This window comes from Gadus macrocephalus, chromosome 21 (genome assembly GCF_031168955.1).
Source record: "Gadus macrocephalus chromosome 21, ASM3116895v1".
In the NCBI taxonomy this organism is placed as follows: Eukaryota; Metazoa; Chordata; class Actinopteri; order Gadiformes; family Gadidae; genus Gadus; species Gadus macrocephalus.
The window spans coordinates 16,219,155-16,240,334 of record NC_082402.1 but is presented as its reverse complement, the minus strand read 5'-3'; the positions used below and the strand labels follow the sequence as shown (position 1 = coordinate 16,240,334).

Here is a 21,180-nt window from a genome sequence, read left to right as displayed (position 1 = left end):
CCACCCCAAGCGGTGTACGATATTGCTAACATTCATTCGTTGATGAGGGTGATTGAATGAGTGGATGTTAAGGTGACAGCCAGCTCGTCAGGGGCAGTCAGGTGGGCGTCTTGCTCAGGGACACCGCGACACTCGCTAGGAGGAGCCTAGGATCGAACCAGCAACCTTCCGGTTACCAGCCAACCCGCTCTACCTCCTGAGACACATGACCCGTCGAGGAGGAAGTAGAACCGAGCAGTAAAACGTCAACGCACCACGAAGAGGAACCGCATTTCAGAAACCCTTTTCTAGACGCTCCGTGAGAGAATTAACCTCCGTTGGCTCAGAAAGCAGTGACATTAGCGAAGGTATCATGTACTTCAGAGCCGTATTGTCCACGTTAGTGGTCGCTCTGGTGTGCTGGTCGTCCAAAACAACAGCAGACCCAGGTATGTTTGCGACGTCTCTCAACGCAGTTTTTCTCGATCAGATTTTTTTTGTAGCTCTCAGCTCTGAGCTAGCAGCTAGCTGTTTAGAAATAGGTCCAATGCTCTACATGACACTCCTTCATTTGTGATACCTCTTTAACTAAATACGTCGTCGAGCGCTTCGTTATTTGATCTCTAGGCTATTAACATCCTGATTCTGGTCCCATGGCTGTCAGTCCTGTCTGATTCACAGGTCTGGATCCACGTTGGCCATTCCAGCCCAGTTAACCTTACCTTATCTCACCCAAACTCTGGCCTATTGCGGTTAATAATAAATGTACAAGTGTGGTGATTGTGTACTTTATAAAGTACATACAGTAACCGTGTTTAAGTTATGTAAGCTGAATAATCAATTCCAGGGTAGTGTATAATTTGATCGTGGGAAACCTCTTGCTGTTCGCCGCCGTGGGCCGTGTAATCTATGATTTGTTATAATAATCTATTATTTGTTATAATAGGTTACTACTGATTTTCCCCGCCACCAGTAACGCGGGAAAACAAGTTGACCACGAGTGAATTGAAACATTTAACAAATGTGTATGATAGATCACATCATAACAGCGTTTAAAATGTAAATGGTTTTACAATTTGCAAGTTCTTTTAGGAGTAGCCTATTTTAGAAATGTTGTATCTAATCACATGTGACTCCTGCATTAGGCCTACTGTTGTCTGTGGCTTCTTGACAATTACTCTCCGGCTTTGTCTAATGGACGTTTTGTTTACAGGTGATTGTACTACCGTGACAAATTGTCAAGAATGTACTGCCATTGCTCTATGCCAGTGGATGAACTGCTCATCATGTGAGTATCTCAATGTATGACAAGTTGTAGAGCTTTACAGGTCAGGTATTGTGTCACCCTAATTCCCGAGGCTGCTGAATTGATTAGACGTGATTCCTGGCTATGAAGAGAATGTGTAGCAGTCCAAGTTTTCATTTAGTGATATCATCGCCCAAATTCCCAAACCCTGAACCAGTAGGTAATACCTACTACACGAGAGTGGGCAGAAAATGACATTTCTGATTTCTTAACACCTTTTCCTACATGTAATTCAAATTTCGTGTGTATGCATGATGGTTGTATTGAACGTTACACATAATATTGTGTCACTTATAGTGTGTTACCGGTATATAGTTATAATTATATATTGTTACGTAATTCCAATATTATCAGAGTCTTTGATATTGTCACTCTAAATAAAGAGTCAAATAAGATTTCTTCTGCTTATCTATCATAGAGGATCTGCCAGTAAGACTACTGTGGTAGTTAATTATTCAGGATCCTTGAACGATGGCTGTGTATGGTAATGATTGCACGTCCTAAGAGGAAAAGAAAAATGGAATGGCAAATTTAGAGAGAAATTAGTTAGATCAGTGTCACTTCTCACGCGCTGCTCTTTTAGGTGGCTCACTTTATGAGCTTTTGTAGGTCACTCTCTTACCGGGTTGCAGGGTAAGCAGCCGCCTGTTTATCTGTTTTCAGTGTGGTTCTCATTTGGAGTTATGAGTACATCTATAGTTCCTATTCTGGTCATACACACTGTAATGTGTGTGAGGGAAGCTAAGCTACTCACTTTCATGTGATGTATCACTGCCACTGACTATGACTACAATGCTGGGACAAGGGAGGATTTGGAAGGGGATGGGTACAGGATGAAGGTAATATCCTTATCCTGGAGATCAGAAGGAGGGCTATTGTCACTTTTAGGTGCTAACTCAGTCCTGCTCAACCTCCACTGCTTTTGGAATGGCCATGCATTAAATACAGTATATTGAACATTGGACACCTGGAGACGAGCCTCTCCATCAACCAGTGCCCAGTGTGCCCACAACACATAGCCTCGGAGAGAGATCGGGCCTTCAGCTATCTCCTGCTGAAGGCACCTGGGCGGGTGTAGATAGACGCCCAGTAGAAACTATTTGCTGTTGTCGATTTCCTGCCGGTGAGAACAATGGGACTGGCCACCTCACTGTGGCATGCGTGGCTGAGTCGTTAAACAGGCCAGTCCAGTTGCCAATCCCATGCCTCTCCTTGAGAGATGGAAAACAGTGGCTACAGGGCTTAGTGTGTCCTCCTCTGCCTTCCCCGCCTACCTACCTCAGGACCTACCCGACTGCATGTGACCTACCATGGAGACACTAAATAATCCTCAGTCGTGTCCTCCGGGTCAGTTTGTGATCATTTTATTTCACACCAGAATGCTACATGGGCTAAAGGCATCAGCACTCCCGTTCAAACCACACATACACATTGAAGGCCTAGCTAATGGTTCTCACAAGCCTAACACCTGATCACCTAGTAGATTTGAAATCAGCAAAACCCTGTAATGGTCAGCAGCTGGTCAGGGAGGAGGGCGTTAGCGAGACGAAGCCCAGCTTACACCAACCTGCTGCAGTGAGCTCCCAGCTATCACTGTTATTCCCAGAGGGATCTTTTGTTGTATGATTTTGTGTAAACAACACGCCTCTTGTGTCAGCAGCACACTTCCCCAAAGCACTGTATCTATGTGCTACAATGCTTGACACATGTACAGGGCAAAGTCCTCCGCACAGTGGTGTTCGGTGACAGCCCTCTTGGCACTATTGACCCATTGGGTTGGCAGGGCTTTAGTCCTGCTCCATCAGCCCTCGCTTTAAAGCGGGCAGAAGATCTCAACTGTGGCTGCTGCTCCTGCTGATGTCACCATCATTCTTGAAATGTGTGAGAGGCTGTTCCATCGTTCACAGCTGCCCGTAAAGTAACAGCACCCTGTCCCTCTGAGAAACTGAGGGGGGATTTGATCGCTGGTTTGACTCTACTGATGACTAGAAGAAAAATAAAGGTTAAAATTAGTTCTAAAGCTCAAAGGTTTTTAGGAGGGGAACAGGGAGATAAGTCACTGTTTAGAAAGAACCTCTAGGCTAGATCTTGGTCTGAGAGCAACCTGATCTCACCATGGATGCCTAACTCAAAATCTGTGGAATCCTCACGGAAACACGCCAATTTCCGTGATATGCCCACGGAACTTGCTCCAATGCAGGTTAATGACACTCCTATTCCGTGGCACACACACAGATCCCGGTCTCAACGATGATATATATATATATATATATCTACACACATACATACATATATACACACACACATACATAATATATATAGTAGGGCTGTAACGATACTCGTATCAAACCGAAAATCGCGATACTCAAAGCCACGAACCTGTCTCGCGGTGTGAGAAGGCAGAAGCGCGATATGCCCTTTCTAACTCTTCGGTCAAATTGTCCGATTGAAATTTGCTAATAATTTGTCTAAATAATAGTCTGCTGACAGCGCCCCCTCCTATCGATGCCGTAAATATGTGACGAGATGCCCTCTCTGTGATCACAGCTCTCCGTGGCTACGGAGGATTGCATTTCTCCACAGCCGTCGAAGTCCTCATATGCGATATGAACGACATTTATCCAGAGTGGGCCAAGCGCGAAAAAAATTGCCTGTGTGATCCTGTCTCTATTGTTTTGTGTGATTTGACTGGCAGTTTGTCTGCTTATAGGTCGGAATGAAGCGGCCACCGATTATTGACAGGATGGGTACTTTATTCTACCGGACTCGTTCGCTTCTTCACTAGACACACGCGCTACCGCTCGCTCTCCTCGCTCGTCCACTCACTCGCTGACGTCACTCACACACGCATACGCACACTGCCATTCTCCCGCACACACATATGCTACTCGTAACACTATGCCTCGTTATTGCGACGTTCATGTTTTTCCTCATCTATTGAAAGTTAGGCTATTAAACATGTTGCATTCTATACGGCCTGATTATGTCATTATTTAAGCTACATAGCCTAATAAGAAGCGCTAATAAGGATATTTGAATAAACCAACCAAACAGTTAAAGGGGCCCTATTATGCCTACCAGCAAAAAGCATCCTCCAACTGCAATCTTTGGTTATTTCTTTATTAATTTAGCTATACTTTAATAGTATTCTTTCGGTTCAAATCTGTTCAGTGTTCCAAATTATTTGTTATTAAATGTTACATTAAGATAATTGGTATTTAAGTGTTGTTTAAATAAAATGCTTTTTAAATGTAAAAGAATCGTGGGATGTATCGAACCGTGGGTCAAAAATCGTGATACAAACCGAATCGTGAATTTGTGTATCGTTACAGCCCTAATATATAGGCCTATATATTTATTTATTTTGTTGCTTCAAGGAGGTCTGGTGGTCTCCATATATATATATATATATATATATATATATATTTATTTATTTTATACATAGACCACCAGACCTCCTCGAAGAATGAAAGTGGTCTATTAAATTCAAGATGGGTGAGCGAGAACAGGGATATAGTACCATACCGTCAATATGAATTTCATTCATAGAATTTCCGAGAGGATGGTCAATGGTCTGATACAGATCATATCACAGACAATTTTAGTGATTCAGTGAGGCCACCACGGATTTCGAGTGAAGCGCCCGTGGTCGACTCGCAATTGAGATGGATTTCTGTGAGACCAGGTTGTCGGAGAGTTAACTGGTAAACGGAGTGATCAGACGATGAGAGCAAACCACCGCGTCACTGTTCTGCTGTGATGACTCATTGCTTCCAGTCGTGTGTGTTTGTGTGTGCATGTTTATGGTTTTATTCATGGTCACCTGACCAATGGGCCAAGAAGAGCAATTGAACCTTAAGTCCGCTTCACTCTCACAGGGACATGGTACTTATGGTTATTATGCACACATTCTGTCGCATGTGGTTTGGCTGCATACAAATCAATTCATGGCTAAATTCGAGATCCACATGGTTGATTCTATCTTTATGTGGGAGTCTTTCATGGTTGGTCAAACAGTTGGTTTTGCTAAACTACTAATCCCTGAAACTTGGGTCACAGTACAAACAAAAGTTGTTACAAGTTGTGGGTGGAGGCGTGCCAAATTTACTGAATGTATCTTGTTTTTTCTTTGCAGCTGATATGCCCACCTGTGTCAATACAACTGTAACGGGAGATAATGTCACTTGTGCTACTGCTAACTGCACAGGTAAGGGTGAAGACATTGCTTCCTACTGCTGCTTGTCATTTGTAATAATTAAAGCCACTTTGCATATGTTGGATTACATCACAGGCCACGGAATACACACAGACAGACTCCTCAGGCCTTTCCCAGGCTTTGGTTCGGTGTCACCCCATGTTCTGAATATATGTTAATTAGAGATGCACCGAATTTTCGGCCACCGAAGATTTTCGGCCGAAAATGGCCCAAAAGCGCATTTTTCGGTTTTCGGCCGAAATACTTTTATCACCGAAACCACACGGCCGAAACAGAAATTTGTGATGGCGTAAACAAAAAGCGCTGGATAAGCGCCAATATGTCTGCGTTGTAGACGTTTTTCAATGTTTCTGAGAAAGACCCACGTATAGTGATTTGCAAAAATTATAATGCCTTGATTTTAATGAAGTTAGTACACAGTCATCGCCATAAATGCAATGGTACTAATAATTGGCATAATAATTTCTTTCGGTTTTCGGCCTTGGTTTCCTCATTTTCGGTTTCGGCCAAGAATATTCATTTCGGTGCATCCCTAATCTTAATGGGCTGTTCTTCTTATTTGCTTTTCTTTTCCTATTGCCCTCAAACAGTATCTAGAATGCTTTCAGTTTCTTGTCTTCTCATGGTTAGAAACCCATGTTACAGTCTTTATATCTGAAGTCACATTTAAAAAATAAATAATAAATAAATAAAAATCCTTTATTATTAGGACATTATAAAGACTGGGTCATCCGCCAAAAGCACCAGTGGTCTTTTTCGTAATGTGCAGACGTAACCTTGTTTGTTTTCTGTGGTGTTTTTTGTTTGTCCCTCTGTTTCCCACAACCCGGTGTTGGTGTCCACCTCTAGCTCCTATAATCCCTACCCTCCCTACCCTCCCTACCACTCCTGCTCCCACCAGCCCCAATGTCACCGACCCTCCCCGTTCGACCACAGGTAACCAGCCGGTCAAAGCTTGCTGCTCACTAACTGATTGGGATAGAGGGCATGTGTTTGTTATGTTTGTGTGATCTGTGTCCATGGTGGGGTGCGAGGGTGTTGTGAGCGGTGTCAGAGGAATGTCGTGATGGAGAGATTGGAAAGGTGGGGGGGGGTTGATGAAGAGGCTAACTGAAGTTGTTCTGTTCTACAGCCAATGGTACTGGCACCACGGCCACTCCCATTCACACCAGTGCCTCAACCCCCGTGCTCACCACTCCATCAAGTAAGTGGCTCGCTCCTCTGCCCAGCTGGCTGATGGGACTTAGTCACAGCTAGAAAAACAGTTGAAATGGAAAATCTGCTTCAGATTTCATCCGATATTTTTCTGAAGGACTGCAAATATGACCGACAATCCCCTGATCCCAGACAGTCACAGAAGACAATCGATTTGTTTTGTTCTTGAATTATATGACTAAATTGTATTTGACATCTGCCTCTTCCAGATGGCACCCAGCCCGGCCCCTCCACAGTGGTCCCAACCACGGCCCCCAGCAAGTCCTCCACCTTCGACGCGGCAAGCTTCATCGGGGGCATCGTGCTGGTCCTGGGCTTGCAGGCGGTCGTCTTCTTCCTGTACAAGTTCTGCAAGTCCAAAGACCGCAACTACCACACCCTCTGAACCGGTCCCCACACCCCGGCACACTCGGACCCACCACCACCACCACCACCACCACCACCACCACCACCTTCTCTGTCTAGAACCTTCTGATGACCACCTTCCACCTCAGCACGCACTTCCTCAAACACGTTTCCGATGAGTGGCTCAAAACAGTGTTTCCAAGCAGCCCTACGTTGCTATCCAACTTTTGTTGTTGCAGTTTGTTGTGCCACTCGTGGTGGTTTTAGATGTAAGCTAGCACGGCAATTGAGGGCTGTATCTAACAACCGTGAGTCCGACCCACACTTGCTAGAGCCAACTAGAGTAAAGTTTCACTGTTATATGGCAGTGATGCCTCCAGCATCAATATCATGCACCACCAGACCTGATTCAGAATCACGTAGGCAACATGAATTCACAATTTTCATCACAGGCATCACAATTTTCCTTTTTCTGTGTTTTGATGTGTTAATTACAGAATAGGCAGAGACATTTAGAGGTGGGACAGTTACAAACTGGTTACAATTACACACTTTTTATTTTGCTAAGATCCTGCATGGTAAACACTGTTTGAGTTCCGTCACTTTGGTGAACGTGACTGTAAGGATACTTGCTGCTCCCTGTATCGATTGAATTGGGGGGCATAGCACCACATCACATTGGTGAAAACCCCAAGGGAACAAACAATACTCCACACTTGCTATTACCGAAGTGGAACAGTATCATCCTCATGAGTTAAGGGCCGGCTTGACGCATATTGTAACATTTAGATTGGAGTTGAGTATATCGTTCCTCATTTGAGTCATCACTAGTGGTTCAGATCAAACCTCCAGCTGCCACCAGGCATGTCAACGTAATACATCTGGACTATTTATAATTAGATTTTCCTCCGGTCCAACCCTGGTAGAACAGTTGATACATAAGAATCAAAGTTTGCCCCTTTCTTTGAGAGAAGACACTCGTGTCAATATATACATGAGGGAAGAACTGAGTGATTCCCATCAGTTTGAAAATTGTATAGAGATAATATAAAGGTTTGAATTGAGAAGGCAAGGACCTTTTTGTTGTGGACAGTGCTAGCAGTGAAGTGCCTTTAATGTAAAATGGCAATGTAACATTTTTGTTGTGTTGACCATGAAAGAGAAAATAAGAAGCCTTGTCCTCTTGGCAGAGATCCAGGTGGCATTAGAGAGTGTGTATGTGTGTGTGTGTGTGTTTGTGCGCCTGCATTTCATGTTTGGTGTCAACCCAATGTAGTATCGCAGCTGGACTGAACAGTCTCACTATTTAAGAGTGCCGTGTACTAAGCTTGTCCCCTGTTGGCTTTGATACATTTGTGCTCAGTGACCGAAGAAGTCACTTTGTTGGTCTACGTCATCCTGGTAGGAGTATTATATATTAGGAGGAAAAGGAAAGGTGAGGGATTAAATTTAAAATGACTGGAGTATATAGTTAAAAAATATATACAGATTTGAGTAAACGTTGGAATAGTGTACCGATTACTTATTTGTGTGCAAGTAAGCAGCTGCTTGACTTGCAGAGAGTTGAAGCATGTGATCCCATGTCACCGATGACAAGGATTCTAATTGGCTGGCTGCTCACTCTGATTCAGGCCCTCCTTGTACATACAGACACACGGTTTCTCTACACTTACCTTTAATGCAACATGAAAGTGCATCAGTATAGATATAGCTATAGCTTTCGCTCAGACCTGCTCCTCAGACCAAATGCTTCAGTGCCGTTTTGATTGTCCTTTTTAATTTTTGTATCGATTCGGTTGGGATTTTGCAAGCTATAATTTGCCATTCTGAAAAGAAAAAATTGCCCAGATTTCAAATATCTTTTCTACACGGCTGACACAAACAGACCATTATTTAGTGTAAATTAGTATGCCAATGAAGAGTTATGCCTTGAAGCATTGTGCATTAAGCCAAAGTTCTCCATTTGGCATGGAAGATGGAGCACTCACAAAGCTTTGTTTTTGTAACTTTTGCCTTTAATGTTTCGATGGTTTCTGCCACCACAAAAAAATTGTGAATGCTTCTATTATTCATAATATTTATCCGACAATGAAGAGAAGTTATTTCTTTACCACCAACAGTATGTCATTTATAAATGTGCATGTGACTTATATTTTTACGGACAACATTTGATTTCATTCTCACTCTTTAATGATGTAACCTCACTTCTCGTGACGACATTAGGCTACAGCCCAAATACTCTCTTCATTGGATCCAACGCCACACAATGTCATATGCCCCTATAGCCCCTTTCTGGAGAGCGTTTTCCCCTTCCTAGTTACTAAGTAGTTCAGCCCCAACACATCTTTAGGAAGAAGTGCCTTATTCAGTTGAATACATCCATATAGTCCTCCATTAGTTTGGTCTTGAATCACAATATGACGCACCTTTTAAAATGTTAAGTAGAACTTTGCACCTTCAGACCGTCCTTACAGATTGTTCCGTGGTGTATTCCGCCTAAATGTCTGCTCAAACTCCCCCTTGTCTACATCCTTACATTTCTTCATTTATTTTTAACGCAGAAAAGTCTTTGAGCACATTTGGACATTTTTCCTTCAAAAAGACATGTCACAAAATTGTACTACTTCAACTATAGTTTGGATTTCATCAACGGCTAATTTCAAATGTTGCCTGTTCCTAATGCCAGGGCTTGGGTTGTACAATGTGAAACTCCTGTTGATTGTATTTGAAAAGCCTCTTTTTGTCCTTGCTTGCCTTGTTGCTCGGTTATCACTTGCACAAATTGCCATACTTTTTTTTTCTCCCATTTTAAGAGGCCACCCCAGTTGTTTGTTTGGTTTTACAACTATACTAGACTCTTGCTGGTATTATTGTGCCAACCTTAATTCAGTTAGCGTATTGTCTTTTTTTTTGTCTTGAAATGAATGTTATTTCAGTTCAACAACATGAATCAATAAAGTTTGAATATTGTTACACAAGATGTATTTGCATTTATACAATGGGGCTCTTTTCCGGCTACTTATGTTTGTTTTGATACTATGCTGACTTGGATAGTATCGTCTATCGCCATGACTAAAGCTGGAAAGGCCAGTTGCCCAAACAACGGCTATCGGGTTCAAATCCTACCTGCTCACCACGAGCAGCCAATGCTGTGTCAATAAACTCCTCTATATAGAACCACCGCCCACCTCTTGCATTCACACAAATAAAACCGGATCATAACAAAAAAAATAAAGATCTAAACTCAGATTCTTGCTGTAGACTGTCCATGTACTTTGACTTTTTTTGTTAACCATTTAAGCATTTTATTATTGCATGGAAAAATGCAACTAACTCTTCAACATACATCAGGACCAAACTGTATTTTCTATGAAGGGTCCAAAGGTCAATCTTAATAGTGCGCAAACACCCATGCACCTGTTGCATGGGTGTTCCTCCAACAAGGTAATCAGCGGAGTAACCAGGCTATACTCCCTATAGCCTGGTTACTCCACATGACAAACCCAGGGACCAACAGACTGCTGTTGTGCCTGAAACAGGATACACTGTCAATCCCCAGTGTCACAGAAAGTCCTGCTCACATAGCAGAAGCTGATAATGGAAAGAAAACGTCTGCTTAACATATCGTCACAGGAACAATGTTCTGGGTTGTTGACCATGTTGTCCTTTATTTTATTCATTTTTCTTTGCTGAGGTCCAAGGTTCAAGGCTGGCGACGTTTCCGGGACAGTGTCAGGAAAGAGGCGGGGGCTATTTCAACACCACAAACAGTTTCTACAATACAGTTTTGACAATCAAACGGCTGGGGTGATTGTTGTATGTTTGAGCTGTAATGGTTGGCCTCGGTCTAGTGCAGTAGTGACTTTAGTTTTACAGCTTTATTGTGTTATCAATAAACATAAAAAATGCAGTCAGTCTCTTACCAATACTTTTTCTTAAAGGGAATTAAATAGCGACACCGCTTTGGTTGTGCGTCTATTACATACTTTGAATGTGTCATTACTTTCATAGGATTTCAGGTGACCTTCAACGGTCAAAACAAAGCAAAAAGTAGGGGATGTAACCATCGTGGGAGTAATGGCCATGGAGAGGGTAAAACAGAATGACTTCATATAAAGTGAGCTGGAAAGGTCAGAATAACCTCGTGCTCTCAATACTATGTGTGTAAGGGGATGGATGGGGCTTGGCAGAGCTAACTAAATTTCTCTGTCCAGCCATGTTCGGTAATCTAATAGAGGCACATGAAGAAAAAAAACACTGGATTCCCTCTCTCACACACACGCACACACACACACACACACACACACACAAGTGAGCAAAAAAATATACAAGAACAGACAGAATGGAAGATAACATAATTAAACAAACCAAGCCAAAATCTTATAACAGTGATCTCCAGGTATAATGATGTGCATTGCAAAGGTGTGGACTGGATGCCATATCATTTTTTGGTTTAAGCCAGCAAAGTGGTGTAAGATGTTGACCAAAGAGCAGAAGGTATGAGAGCAAACACTGGAATCATGGCTCGTCATCCAATGTGACTGAATCCCTCAACACAAGACACCAGCATTCTGCCGCGCTAACCATGTGCACAGGCCATCCAACAATTAAGATAACATATCAGTAGTTGTCATCGGCTAAGGATGCCCTCTGGGGTTCACAATGCAGGATCTCTGAACACCTCCCTAGGGAAGTGTTCCAGGCATGACCATTGGGGAGGAGACCTCGGGGAAGACCCAGGACTAGGTGGGGAGATTATGTCTCTCAACACTGGCCTGGGAACGCCTCGGGATCCCCCCGTCGGAGCTGATCAATGTGGCCCGGGAAAGAGAAGTCTGGGCCCCCCTGCTTGAGCTGCTGCCCAGCGATCCGACCCCGGATAAACGGATTTACGAGGAGGATGATGAGGATGAATCAGTAGTTGTATTTCAGATTAAGCTGGTGAGAAAATAACAGTTTACAAAACCATTCAATGGAGCTTGTTGCATATCTATTGCCATGATTTAAAGTGTTAACGTCGTGGGTCTTGCTGACGAAGTGGATAGGATGGGGCCACTTCCTCTTTAATCACGAGTCCCTCATGGGTTACAAAGTCAAAATAAAACACAAGTAAGGAAGCGACCCCGACCCTATCCCCTTCCACAGCATAAACCACCACTAGGCTTGTGGCTCAAAACTACCGCTAAAACGGGAAATAGGTAATGCAACGACATTTAATCAAATTTAATTTGAATGGTTTTGTAACACTTCTTTCTCCCAAACTTAATCTAAAATACAATTACTGATGACGGGCTTATCGAAGTTTTTTTATTTTTATTATTTTCAGTAATTATGCCCAGCACTGCCCTCTAGAGTTTTCCCCAGAGACTTACCGTAGTTGAGTTTAGGTTTTGAAATGCATTTGACTTTTAAGGCCCCAATGATATTGATATCATTGGTGATTTTTTTTTATTTAACGAAGGGGAAAAAAGGAAGATGCTATTGGCAGAAACCAATAGCTGACGTCATACAAACAATTCATTAAATGTTAAAATAGCAGAATTTGAATTTATTTCTATACACCATGAGGTGACAAAGAGGTAACGACACAAACACTCAACACATTATTAATAACTGCCTGTCATTAAACCTTTGTGTGCAGGATTTAATTTATATAATTCTAGACAAAGCAAAAATAATTCTGTAAACTATACAAAAAGCAAGGAAACCTCGCACGCACGCACGCACACACACACACACACACACACACACACACACACGCCTATGTCTCCCACAATATATCATCGGTCTTCAGGCTGTTTCTGAACCTCTGGGTCTCCTTGAGGATGTGCAGGCCGCTCTGGGAAGCCCCGCCCCTCCTCCCCGGGCGCCCCTCCCTGACGGGGGACGGCTGTGGGGGACTGCTGGCCCCGCTCGCCTTGGAGCCCCTAGAACCTCCCCCTGCAGCTCGCCCCTTGTTCTGGGTCAGCAGGCGGACCTGGAAGGAACCCAACGAATACAGAAACACTCAATGACATATGACATATAATACAGTCTGATGGTGCTATAGAGGATGTGTCTGACAGTCTGCTGGTGCTATAGAGGATGTGTCTGACAGTCTGCTGGTGCTATAGAGGATGTGTCTGACAGTCTGCTGGTGCTATAGAGGATGTGTCTGACAGTCTGCTGGTGCTATAGAGGATGTGTCTGACAGTCTGCTGGTGCTATAGAGGATGTGTCAGACAGTCTGCTGGTGCTATAGAGGATGTGTCAGACAGTCTGCTGGTGCTATAGAGGATGTGTCTGACAGTCTGCTGGTGCTATAGAGGATGTGTGCGTACAGTCTGCTGGTGCTATAGAGGATGTGTGCGTATAGTCTGCTGGTGCCATAGAGGATGTGTCTGACAGTCTGCTGGTGCTAGAGGATGTGTCTGACAGTCTGCTGGTGCTATAGAGGATGTGTCTGACAGTCTGCTGGTGCTATAGAGGATGTGTGCGTACAGTCTGCTGGTGCTGTAGAGGATGTGTCTGACAGTCTGCTGGTGCTATAGAGGATGTGTGCGTACAGTCTGCTGGTGCTATAGAGGATGTGTCTGACAGTCTGCTGGTGCTATAGAGGATGTGTCTGAGCGTCTGCTGGTGCTATAGAGGATGTGTCTGACAGTCTGCTGGTGCTATAGAGGATGTGTGCGTACAGTCTGCTGGTGCTATAGAGGATGTGTGCGTACAGTCGGCTGGTGCTATAGAGGATGTGTCTGACAGTCTGCTGGTGCTATAGAGGATGTGTCTGACAGTCTGCTGGTGCTATAGAGGATGTGTGTCTGACAGTCTGCTGGTGCTATAGAGGATGTGTGCGTACAGTCTGCTGGTGCTATAGAGGATGTGTGCGTACAGTCTGCTGGTGCTGGCGGAGCTTGGTGATCTGGACTCCTTTGTCCTCCATCTTCTTAAGCAGGCTCTCCAGCTCTGGCTCCAGCTCCTCCGAAGTCTCTCGGCCCGGGACCTTCTCAATCTGACGCACCAGCTCCTGGTGCTCACTATGGGAAAACAGAATTATAGTGTTTTTAAAAATAGGACAAATGTAGAAAAAAATAAATACAGGCACCTCCTTAATTATATTTACATTTAGGGGATATTGCTGACGCTTTTTTCCAAAGCGACTCGCTCAGGGACACCTCGACCGAGAGTGAGAGATCTAACTAGCAACCTTCCAGTTAACAGCCTTAATCCTGCTTGGTAGGAACCACCCATAAGAGACGGAGAACAACGAGGAATCCTGAACTTTACTCACAAGCTCATCTGTCCCAGCTCATCCTGCAGGGCCAGCAGCAGGTCTGACAGAGAGTCCAGGTCCTGCGCCGCTCGCCCCGGCCTGGAGGTTTCGGGCATCGGTGAGGCCCCGGTCAAGGCCCGGCGCAGGCTCCTGCGGGCCCCGCCACGCGCCTGGTGCAGGGAGCGCACGTGGTTGCACAGCTGGGGCTGATGGTGCTTCAGCATGTGCAGCAGACTCTGCATGTTCCCGCTCACCGAGTGGCTCGGGCTGGTGGACTACGACAGACAGACACAGCAAGGGAGGATGAGGGCGACGCTAGGACTGATACAACAAGGGAGGGATGAGGGCGAAGCTAGGACTGATACAGCAAGGGAGGGTGAGGGCGACGCTAGGACTGATACAGCAAGGGAGGGATGAGGGCGACGCTAGGACTGATACAACAAGGGAGGGATGAGGGCGACGCTAGGACTGATACAACAAGGGAGGGATGAGGGCGACGCTAGGACTGATACAACAAGGGAAGGATGAGGGAGACGCTACGACTGATACAACAAGGGAGGGATGAGGCTTACGCTAGGACTGATACAACAAGGGAGGGATGAGGCTTACGCTAGGACTGATACAACAAGGGAGGGATGAGGGCGACGCTAGGACTGATACAGCAAGGGAGGGATGAGGGCGACGCTAGAACTGATACAATATAATAACATGATACAACAAGGGAGGGATGAGGGCCCACGCTAGGACTAATACAACAAAGGAGGGATGACACCGACGCTAGGACTGATACGATGATATCTAATATGATAATATGCAACCATATCCAATGGCACCATATTCATATTTAAAGAAACCTTAAAACATACTTTAATTCAGCTTTCTCTTCATCCCTATTATTCATTTATTTTATTTTTGTTTATTGTCATTGTATTGTTAAGCATCTTGTGTTGCGATTTTGTATGAAAGGCGCTTTATAGATAAAGTTTGATTTGATTTATAACGTGTTTGGCAGAAATGTTCATCCCAGGCCTGTCATAGTCTACATTGATAAACGTATGCTATTAAAAAAGGCGGTTGCAAAACACTCTGTGTAACTCAACATAAGACACTGCGACTCCCTGTGCACTTCCTATTAGGGAATCACAGGGTACCTCACGATACGATACGCAATTCATGCCCCGCCATACCGATAAAATCGCGATACAGCGATTCTGCAACAATCAATCTATTATTAGACATCCTATAACGATACATCCCTATATGTCTAACGATGAATTCAAAATGATTGAAAAGGTAAAGTGCTGGATTTCTTCCTTTATTTATGGTCCAAACTGAGTTTTTCAGTTACTGGTCTTTTATCCCACCCCTACTAGTTCCTACGCATATAAATGCACGTCATCAATATCAAGATGGGACATCAGGACAAAACCAGGAGACGCTGAGTGAGCGCTGAGGGGAGAGGGGGGGATCCTGTGTGGAGCGACACCACGACACGTAGGTCTACTCAGTCACAACGACATGGAGGTCTACTCAGTCACAACGACATGGCGGTCTACTCACAGTTCCTGCCACAAAGGGCAGGCGTCTGGCCGTCGGGAGGCTCTGCGACATCGGCTCACTGGACGGCTTCGAGGCGCTGGCTCTCTGCGTTGAAAAACGTCACCATGAAGTCCCCCAAAAAGAATTCTGTTTCATCACAAATTAATAAATGGACATCGTTTAATTGTGGAAAATATACCCCAGACTTCTTCTTTGGTTTGAGCTCTTGGCTTGGTGGGGAGGACAGTCGGAGGTTGATGTCCATCTCCCGCTGTAGCTGTTGGCATAGCGATGTACACATCAATTTGGAAGCATGCGTGTGAATTAGTGATCGACCGATATATCGGCTATATAATTGCGTTTTTTACGTGTATCGGTATCAGCCGATATTTTTATTCAGTATTGGCCGATTTATTTATTTTCTTCGGAATGAATTACAGACAGTTCAATAAATGTTAATTCTTTTTTTAATTGATACATTGTAACATTTGTTATCATCATTGTGTCATTTTTATGATGTTAATTGAGGGAGGCTTAACCTGGAAATCCAGACCCACATCAATAAAACTGTAGGGTCTGGCAACGAGTAATGAAAATGGCCCTACTCGAGGGGCCGCACCAAGCATGCATTTAAAAATATCAGAAGAATACAAGGGCTGTCGTATCCAGACCAGTGGAGCTAACCAATAGATAAGACTCTTGCCGTATCCGCAACGCTTTTGGCGTGCCTATATTGATACATCAATGTGATTGATTATTGTTCTGGGCCAGGGGAGGCCCAAAATATACACGAGTATATTGCTCGTTCCCAGAGTGACTCGCTGAGCAAATTCAAATTGTGCTCTTGCGAGAACTCTGGATTTCCAGGGTATTATCGGCTCAAGAAAATCGGTATTGGCGTATCGGTTATTGGCTAAGGCTGATGAAAAAATATCGGCATCAGTATCGGCCCTAAAAAAATCCATATTGGTCGATCCCTGGTGTGAATGTACTTTCACATTTACATTTTGGGCCTTTATCCAAAGCGATTTGTAAGAAGATGGTGCAACAATTTATCGCTGGCTGGACAGTAAGGATGTTCATAGAACCAAGGGCAAAGCACTAACAATCGCTAGGATAACCCATTATACCCCGTATACAACAACGATAGCTAGGATAAGATTACACAATTAAGTACTTTTCTTTTTTTTTTAAGAATACATTAAGCTCCAGAACGTACAACATATATAAGTGCGTACATTAAGTGGCAGGACGTACAACATACAAACATGTAGTGGATTATACTGCACATGCTGCTCACTGACTGACCTCGTCTGCTTTCTCCTGCACCAGCCTGCGCTCATGCTCCTCTGCTACTAGCCTTTGCTCCAGAAAGAACATCTTCCTCTGAAGAGGAAAAGAGACGGATTACACACATACAGACACACACTACTTGCCACCTGTAATCAAAAGAAATGCACAAATTTTTCTGCCATGGTTCAACAGCTTCTGTGTGCTAAACATGCTTGCTCGAGTTACCGATGCTTGAGATTGGGTTTGGCTGAGTTTGATGCATTCCTTCTCTAGCTTCTCCAGCTTCTCTTGCTGGTTCTGGAGGCTTGTACAGTCTGTCACCGTCTGCCTTTGAAGGGAAGCCTGACAGAGGAGAGCAGTAACAGTTGGATACAACACAGTTTACACTTTGTTTTCATTTAGGGGAAAGCTTGACATTTGGCTCTCCTAAGCTGTTAAAATTGGACTTTAAATGGGAAGAATTCCTGGTGTGGATCAAATGCTGCAGTCCAGTAGCCTGGCTATTACCAGACCAAGCCAATCGTAGATTGCACGTTGGTCTGGGGAAGCTGCCGTCATTTTCTTCAGCACAAGAGGCGTGATCAACGGCCCTAGTTCAACGGCCCTAGTTCAACTGACTCTGTACGCGATTGGCTGCTTGCCGTCGCTTCACTGTCGTCATTGTTAATGACGACATTGTTAAACCAGCCAATAGCGGGCCAAAGGGAAAAGCCAGCTTGGTTTCCACCTGTTTCTCTGCCAGGGTGTTCTTGTTCTGCTGGGCTTTCTCCATCATCCATCTCATGTAGTACAGCTGCTTCTCAAGGCCCCTACAGCGGGCTTCTGCAGCCTGCAGTTGTGAGACTAGCTCTAAAACACACGCACATAGTTACGTTTTCATTCTGAACTCATATTCAACATTTGAGATTGAGCATCCTTCCAAAGTGCTCAGCAATTACCGGTCTTGTTGATGTTTTTGGGGGCCGCGGTGTGTGGTATCGGAGTAGGGCCCTTCGAGGAGGTGGCGTTGGGCTCGAGGCTACACGCCGCCAGGGAGGAAGGCTGGATGTTCTTCTCAGCTTTCTTCCTCTCCAACTCAAGCCGCCTGATCTTCTCCTGAAGCGTTTTCAGTGCGTCAATGACAGCTGGCCCACAAAAACAAACCAGCGGGGTAAGTATGTCACTGGGGGATTTGCTATCACTGTATTATTATATGCATCATGGGAGAATAAATGCAACAAAGCAAAACATCTGTTTCGACACCTTTACTACTAACAGCGTCAGTAGTCCGAGAGAGCCCAGGAGAGAGGCCCGGTGTGTTCATGCTCAAAGGGGGTTCAGGTCTGGGCAGTATCCTATCAGGAGGCTGATAATAACTCCCGATGTAACTGTTCTTTGAGGGCGAATCTGAACTCTGAAAGTAGAAGCAGACTAGAGTTAGATTACACAGTACTAGATACATTTATTAATTTATTTTATTACCGGGTGTGCGGTTGCATCGTTTTAAAAACAAACGCACAGCAGCGTTGTTAGGAACGCACAACATTCCAACATCGACATACGCAGTAGCGTTGTAACCAGTCAGGTTTCCTAAAAAATCTATGATTAGGTTTGTTTAATTATCCGGAGAATGATCAGCTCGTTACACAAAACATTGGGTTTGATCTTTGTTTGGGTGCAACTGCAAGCCTACCCGATCATAGGAAGTGTCCATTGTGTACAGCCTCGCCTTGGTAGGTTTACGCAATTATAATGATCGGTGGTCGTTTCTTGAGAGGATGATTGTTGACTCTGAGGAGCAGTTTGAACAATTTTGTGCAGGAAGCAGTCTGCGCTGTGCGGACTGTTTAAACTTCCCTCCTCTTTCGCCATCTGTGGTTCCGCATGCGCACTTCGACCAGGCTTCGACCCAATCCTCCCTGGAAGTCAGGCTGTTAATCATAGAATAAACAATACATAAATGATAAACCACATATCAGTTTATCATTGTTTTATTTTTTATTTCAACTTTATTTATTCAGGGAAGGCTATAGAGTGGCGAAGTCACGCCCCTTCCGGTAGGGCTCATGGGACCTATGAGATCGAAAAATATGAATGGTGTCAATGGAGAGAAAATAATTATTTTCTGGTCCCGGTCTTTATATGCCCTGGATTACACATATGTTGTTTGTGGATTTAAAGGATAATTTTTCATGCAAAGAGTTCGACCGTTTATTGTGCAATTGTTCAGATAAAGGCTGTAGAGAAAACACAACGAGAAAGACTACACGGCTCGTATGTGACGTCACGCTCCCTGCGACTGGCGTGGAGAAGACCGACAATCTTCCCATCGGCATAACTGAAACTCTGCACGTGCCCCGACTTATAATGGTTTTCACCTCTTTCGATGCTTTGATCCTCCTCTTGGAAAAAGCGGTGAAGTGGGGCAGAGAGATCGCCATCTCTGTGCCGAGTTCCAAGGGCGGGTGTGGTGACGCATATCATATGCGTCGAGAGCAGCGAAGAGCTGTAGTTCACAAAGCGGCCTCACATAAAACCTAAAATTATCAAACTTCTTCACGAACATTTTTAGTTTTCTTTGCATGAAAAATTATCATTTAAATCCACAAACAACATATGTGTAATCCAGGGCATATAAAGACTGGGACCAGAAAATAATTATTTTCTCTCCATTGACACCCATTCATATTTTTCGATCTCATAGGTCCCATGAGCCCTACCGGAAGGGGCGTGACTTCGCCACTCTATTGTCTTTTTCAATGACGACCTGATTACAACATACAAACAAAAACAGAAATACAAGTGTACAATAGATGTATAAGTCGGCCTAACAACCAGCAACATTTCAATACATAGCAATAATACAGTACAATTTGAAAATAAAGAAAGCTATTTAAAAGACGAGCAATCCTTATTTAATGTGATCTCAATCATCCCCTCGAACTTCAACATCCACAATCATTGAAATCACAAACAATAATGTATTTCATGAATTAATCATGAAGCTATAGGCTATTGTTTATATTGTATATTATACGTTGATAAATTCAAGGCCTCTTGCACTTGAAGCAGGTCAGGTGGATTGGCTGCATTTCAGATCGCCTGCTTTTGAGCGCATGCATGCCAAGCCTCTTCTTTAATAGTTCCATGGCCTTCTTTAATATTAATATTTTCAAGTCTCGTGCATAATGCATGCACGAGACTTGAAAAGACACACTTATGCCGCCTTCAAAACGCTCGGAGTTTCCGAGAATTTCGGAGGTTCCGGACCTTATGCTGTGATCCTGATGCCTCGGACACCAGCCTTCCCAGTTGCAAGTGGGGAAATCTCCCAGCTTTCTTGCGGCATTTGACGGAGGCACGCCCCCTTTTGGTCAGGCCCACTCGGAATGCTGAGAGTATACCGAGTTCAGCAATGACGCTCTCATTTCCGGTCTCGGAGCACTCATAGCTCTTACGCCGCCTCCTGCTACACGGTCCAACATCTCCATCTAGTGGCCGCTTGACGCCACTGGCCCTCATTCTCCCGACACACCTGCCATCAATCTACAATCTCCACTCCCAACTTCAGCCGGGGATCTCCATCCAGCCGGCGCCAGTTCGTCGTTTACAACTTCTCAGTGCGTATCGGTCCTACCAGCACTTTACAAAGATCTGCTCATTTTCCCTGTTCCCTCTCCTCTAGTTCTCAGTCCGTCACTCTGCCTACCTGTAGCCGAACCCCTGCCTGCCTGACTACCCGCCTGTCGCCGAACCCTTGCCAGCCTGACTGCCTGACTGCCTGCCCGCCTGCCTGCCTGTTACCGAACCCTCGACTGCCTGACTACTGCTTGCCTAGCCCCGGCTTGTCGTTTACTCCTTGTCCCAATAAACCCCACTTCCTTTCACTCCGTCTGTATGGCGACTATCAAACCACTTATTTAGTCACCAAGAGGCTAGATCGGGAAAATAAGAATGGGTACTGCGTTTTGTTGGTTTTATTAGAGATAAGTTAAAAACGTTCCATAGTAGCATAGTCCTAAAGTGATCGGTGCTAAAGTGCGTTAAATGTTAATA

The 21,180-nt window shown here is 44.4% G+C and overlaps 2 protein-coding genes across 3 annotated transcripts; one reads left to right on the top strand and one right to left on the bottom strand.

Annotated features, from left to right (window-relative positions):
- Positions 1–206: 206 nt before the first annotated feature.
- cd164 (CD164 molecule, sialomucin) lies at positions 207–10,039 on the top strand. 2 transcript variants are annotated; one of them, XM_060042226.1, is made up of 6 exons: positions 208–428; positions 1,193–1,267; positions 5,421–5,492; positions 6,351–6,437; positions 6,634–6,705; positions 6,926–10,039. In XM_060042226.1, the coding sequence occupies exons 1-6, from the start codon at positions 353–355 to the stop codon at positions 7,099–7,101; spliced, it is 558 nt and encodes a 185-aa protein (XP_059898209.1). In that variant the 5' UTR covers positions 208–352; the 3' UTR covers positions 7,102–10,039. The 2 variants fall into 2 exon arrangements, with proteins under 2 accessions (XP_059898210.1, XP_059898209.1); XM_060042227.1 differs by lacking the exon at positions 6,351–6,437 and having other exon boundaries at positions 207–428.
- Positions 9,868–19,040, bottom strand: cep57l1 (centrosomal protein 57, like 1). Its single transcript, XM_060042224.1, has 11 exons — positions 18,818–19,040; positions 18,388–18,538; positions 18,084–18,269; positions 17,873–17,994; positions 17,371–17,487; positions 17,161–17,238; positions 16,052–16,129; positions 15,874–15,957; positions 14,332–14,588; positions 13,933–14,077; positions 9,868–13,038 (listed from the first exon to the last, which is right to left on the bottom strand). The coding sequence occupies exons 1-11, from the start codon at positions 18,836–18,838 to the stop codon at positions 12,823–12,825; spliced, it is 1,455 nt and encodes a 484-aa protein (XP_059898207.1). The 5' UTR covers positions 18,839–19,040; the 3' UTR covers positions 9,868–12,822.
- Positions 19,041–21,180: the final 2,140 nt, after the last annotated feature.

Bases quoted from the DNA above. Each gene is read 5' to 3' on its own strand.
- cd164 (XM_060042226.1), top strand. From the start codon at position 353: ATGTACTTCAGAGCCGTATTGTCCACGTTAGTGGTCGCTCTGGTGTGC. The intron at 429-1,192 runs GTATGTTTGCGA...TTTTGTTTACAG, and splicing joins CAAAACAACAGCAGACCCAG to GTGATTGTACTACCGTGACA. The intron at 1,268-5,420 runs GTGAGTATCTCA...TTTTCTTTGCAG, and splicing joins GTGGATGAACTGCTCATCAT to CTGATATGCCCACCTGTGTC.
- cep57l1 (XM_060042224.1), bottom strand. From the start codon at position 18,838: ATGGACACTTCCTATGATCGG. The intron at 17,239-17,370 runs GTAACTCGAGCA...TTTCCTCTTCAG, and splicing joins AAACCCAATCTCAAGCATCG to AGGAAGATGTTCTTTCTGGA. The intron at 14,589-15,873 runs GTGAGTAGACCG...TGTCTGTCGTAG, and splicing joins TGCCCTTTGTGGCAGGAACT to TCCACCAGCCCGAGCCACTC.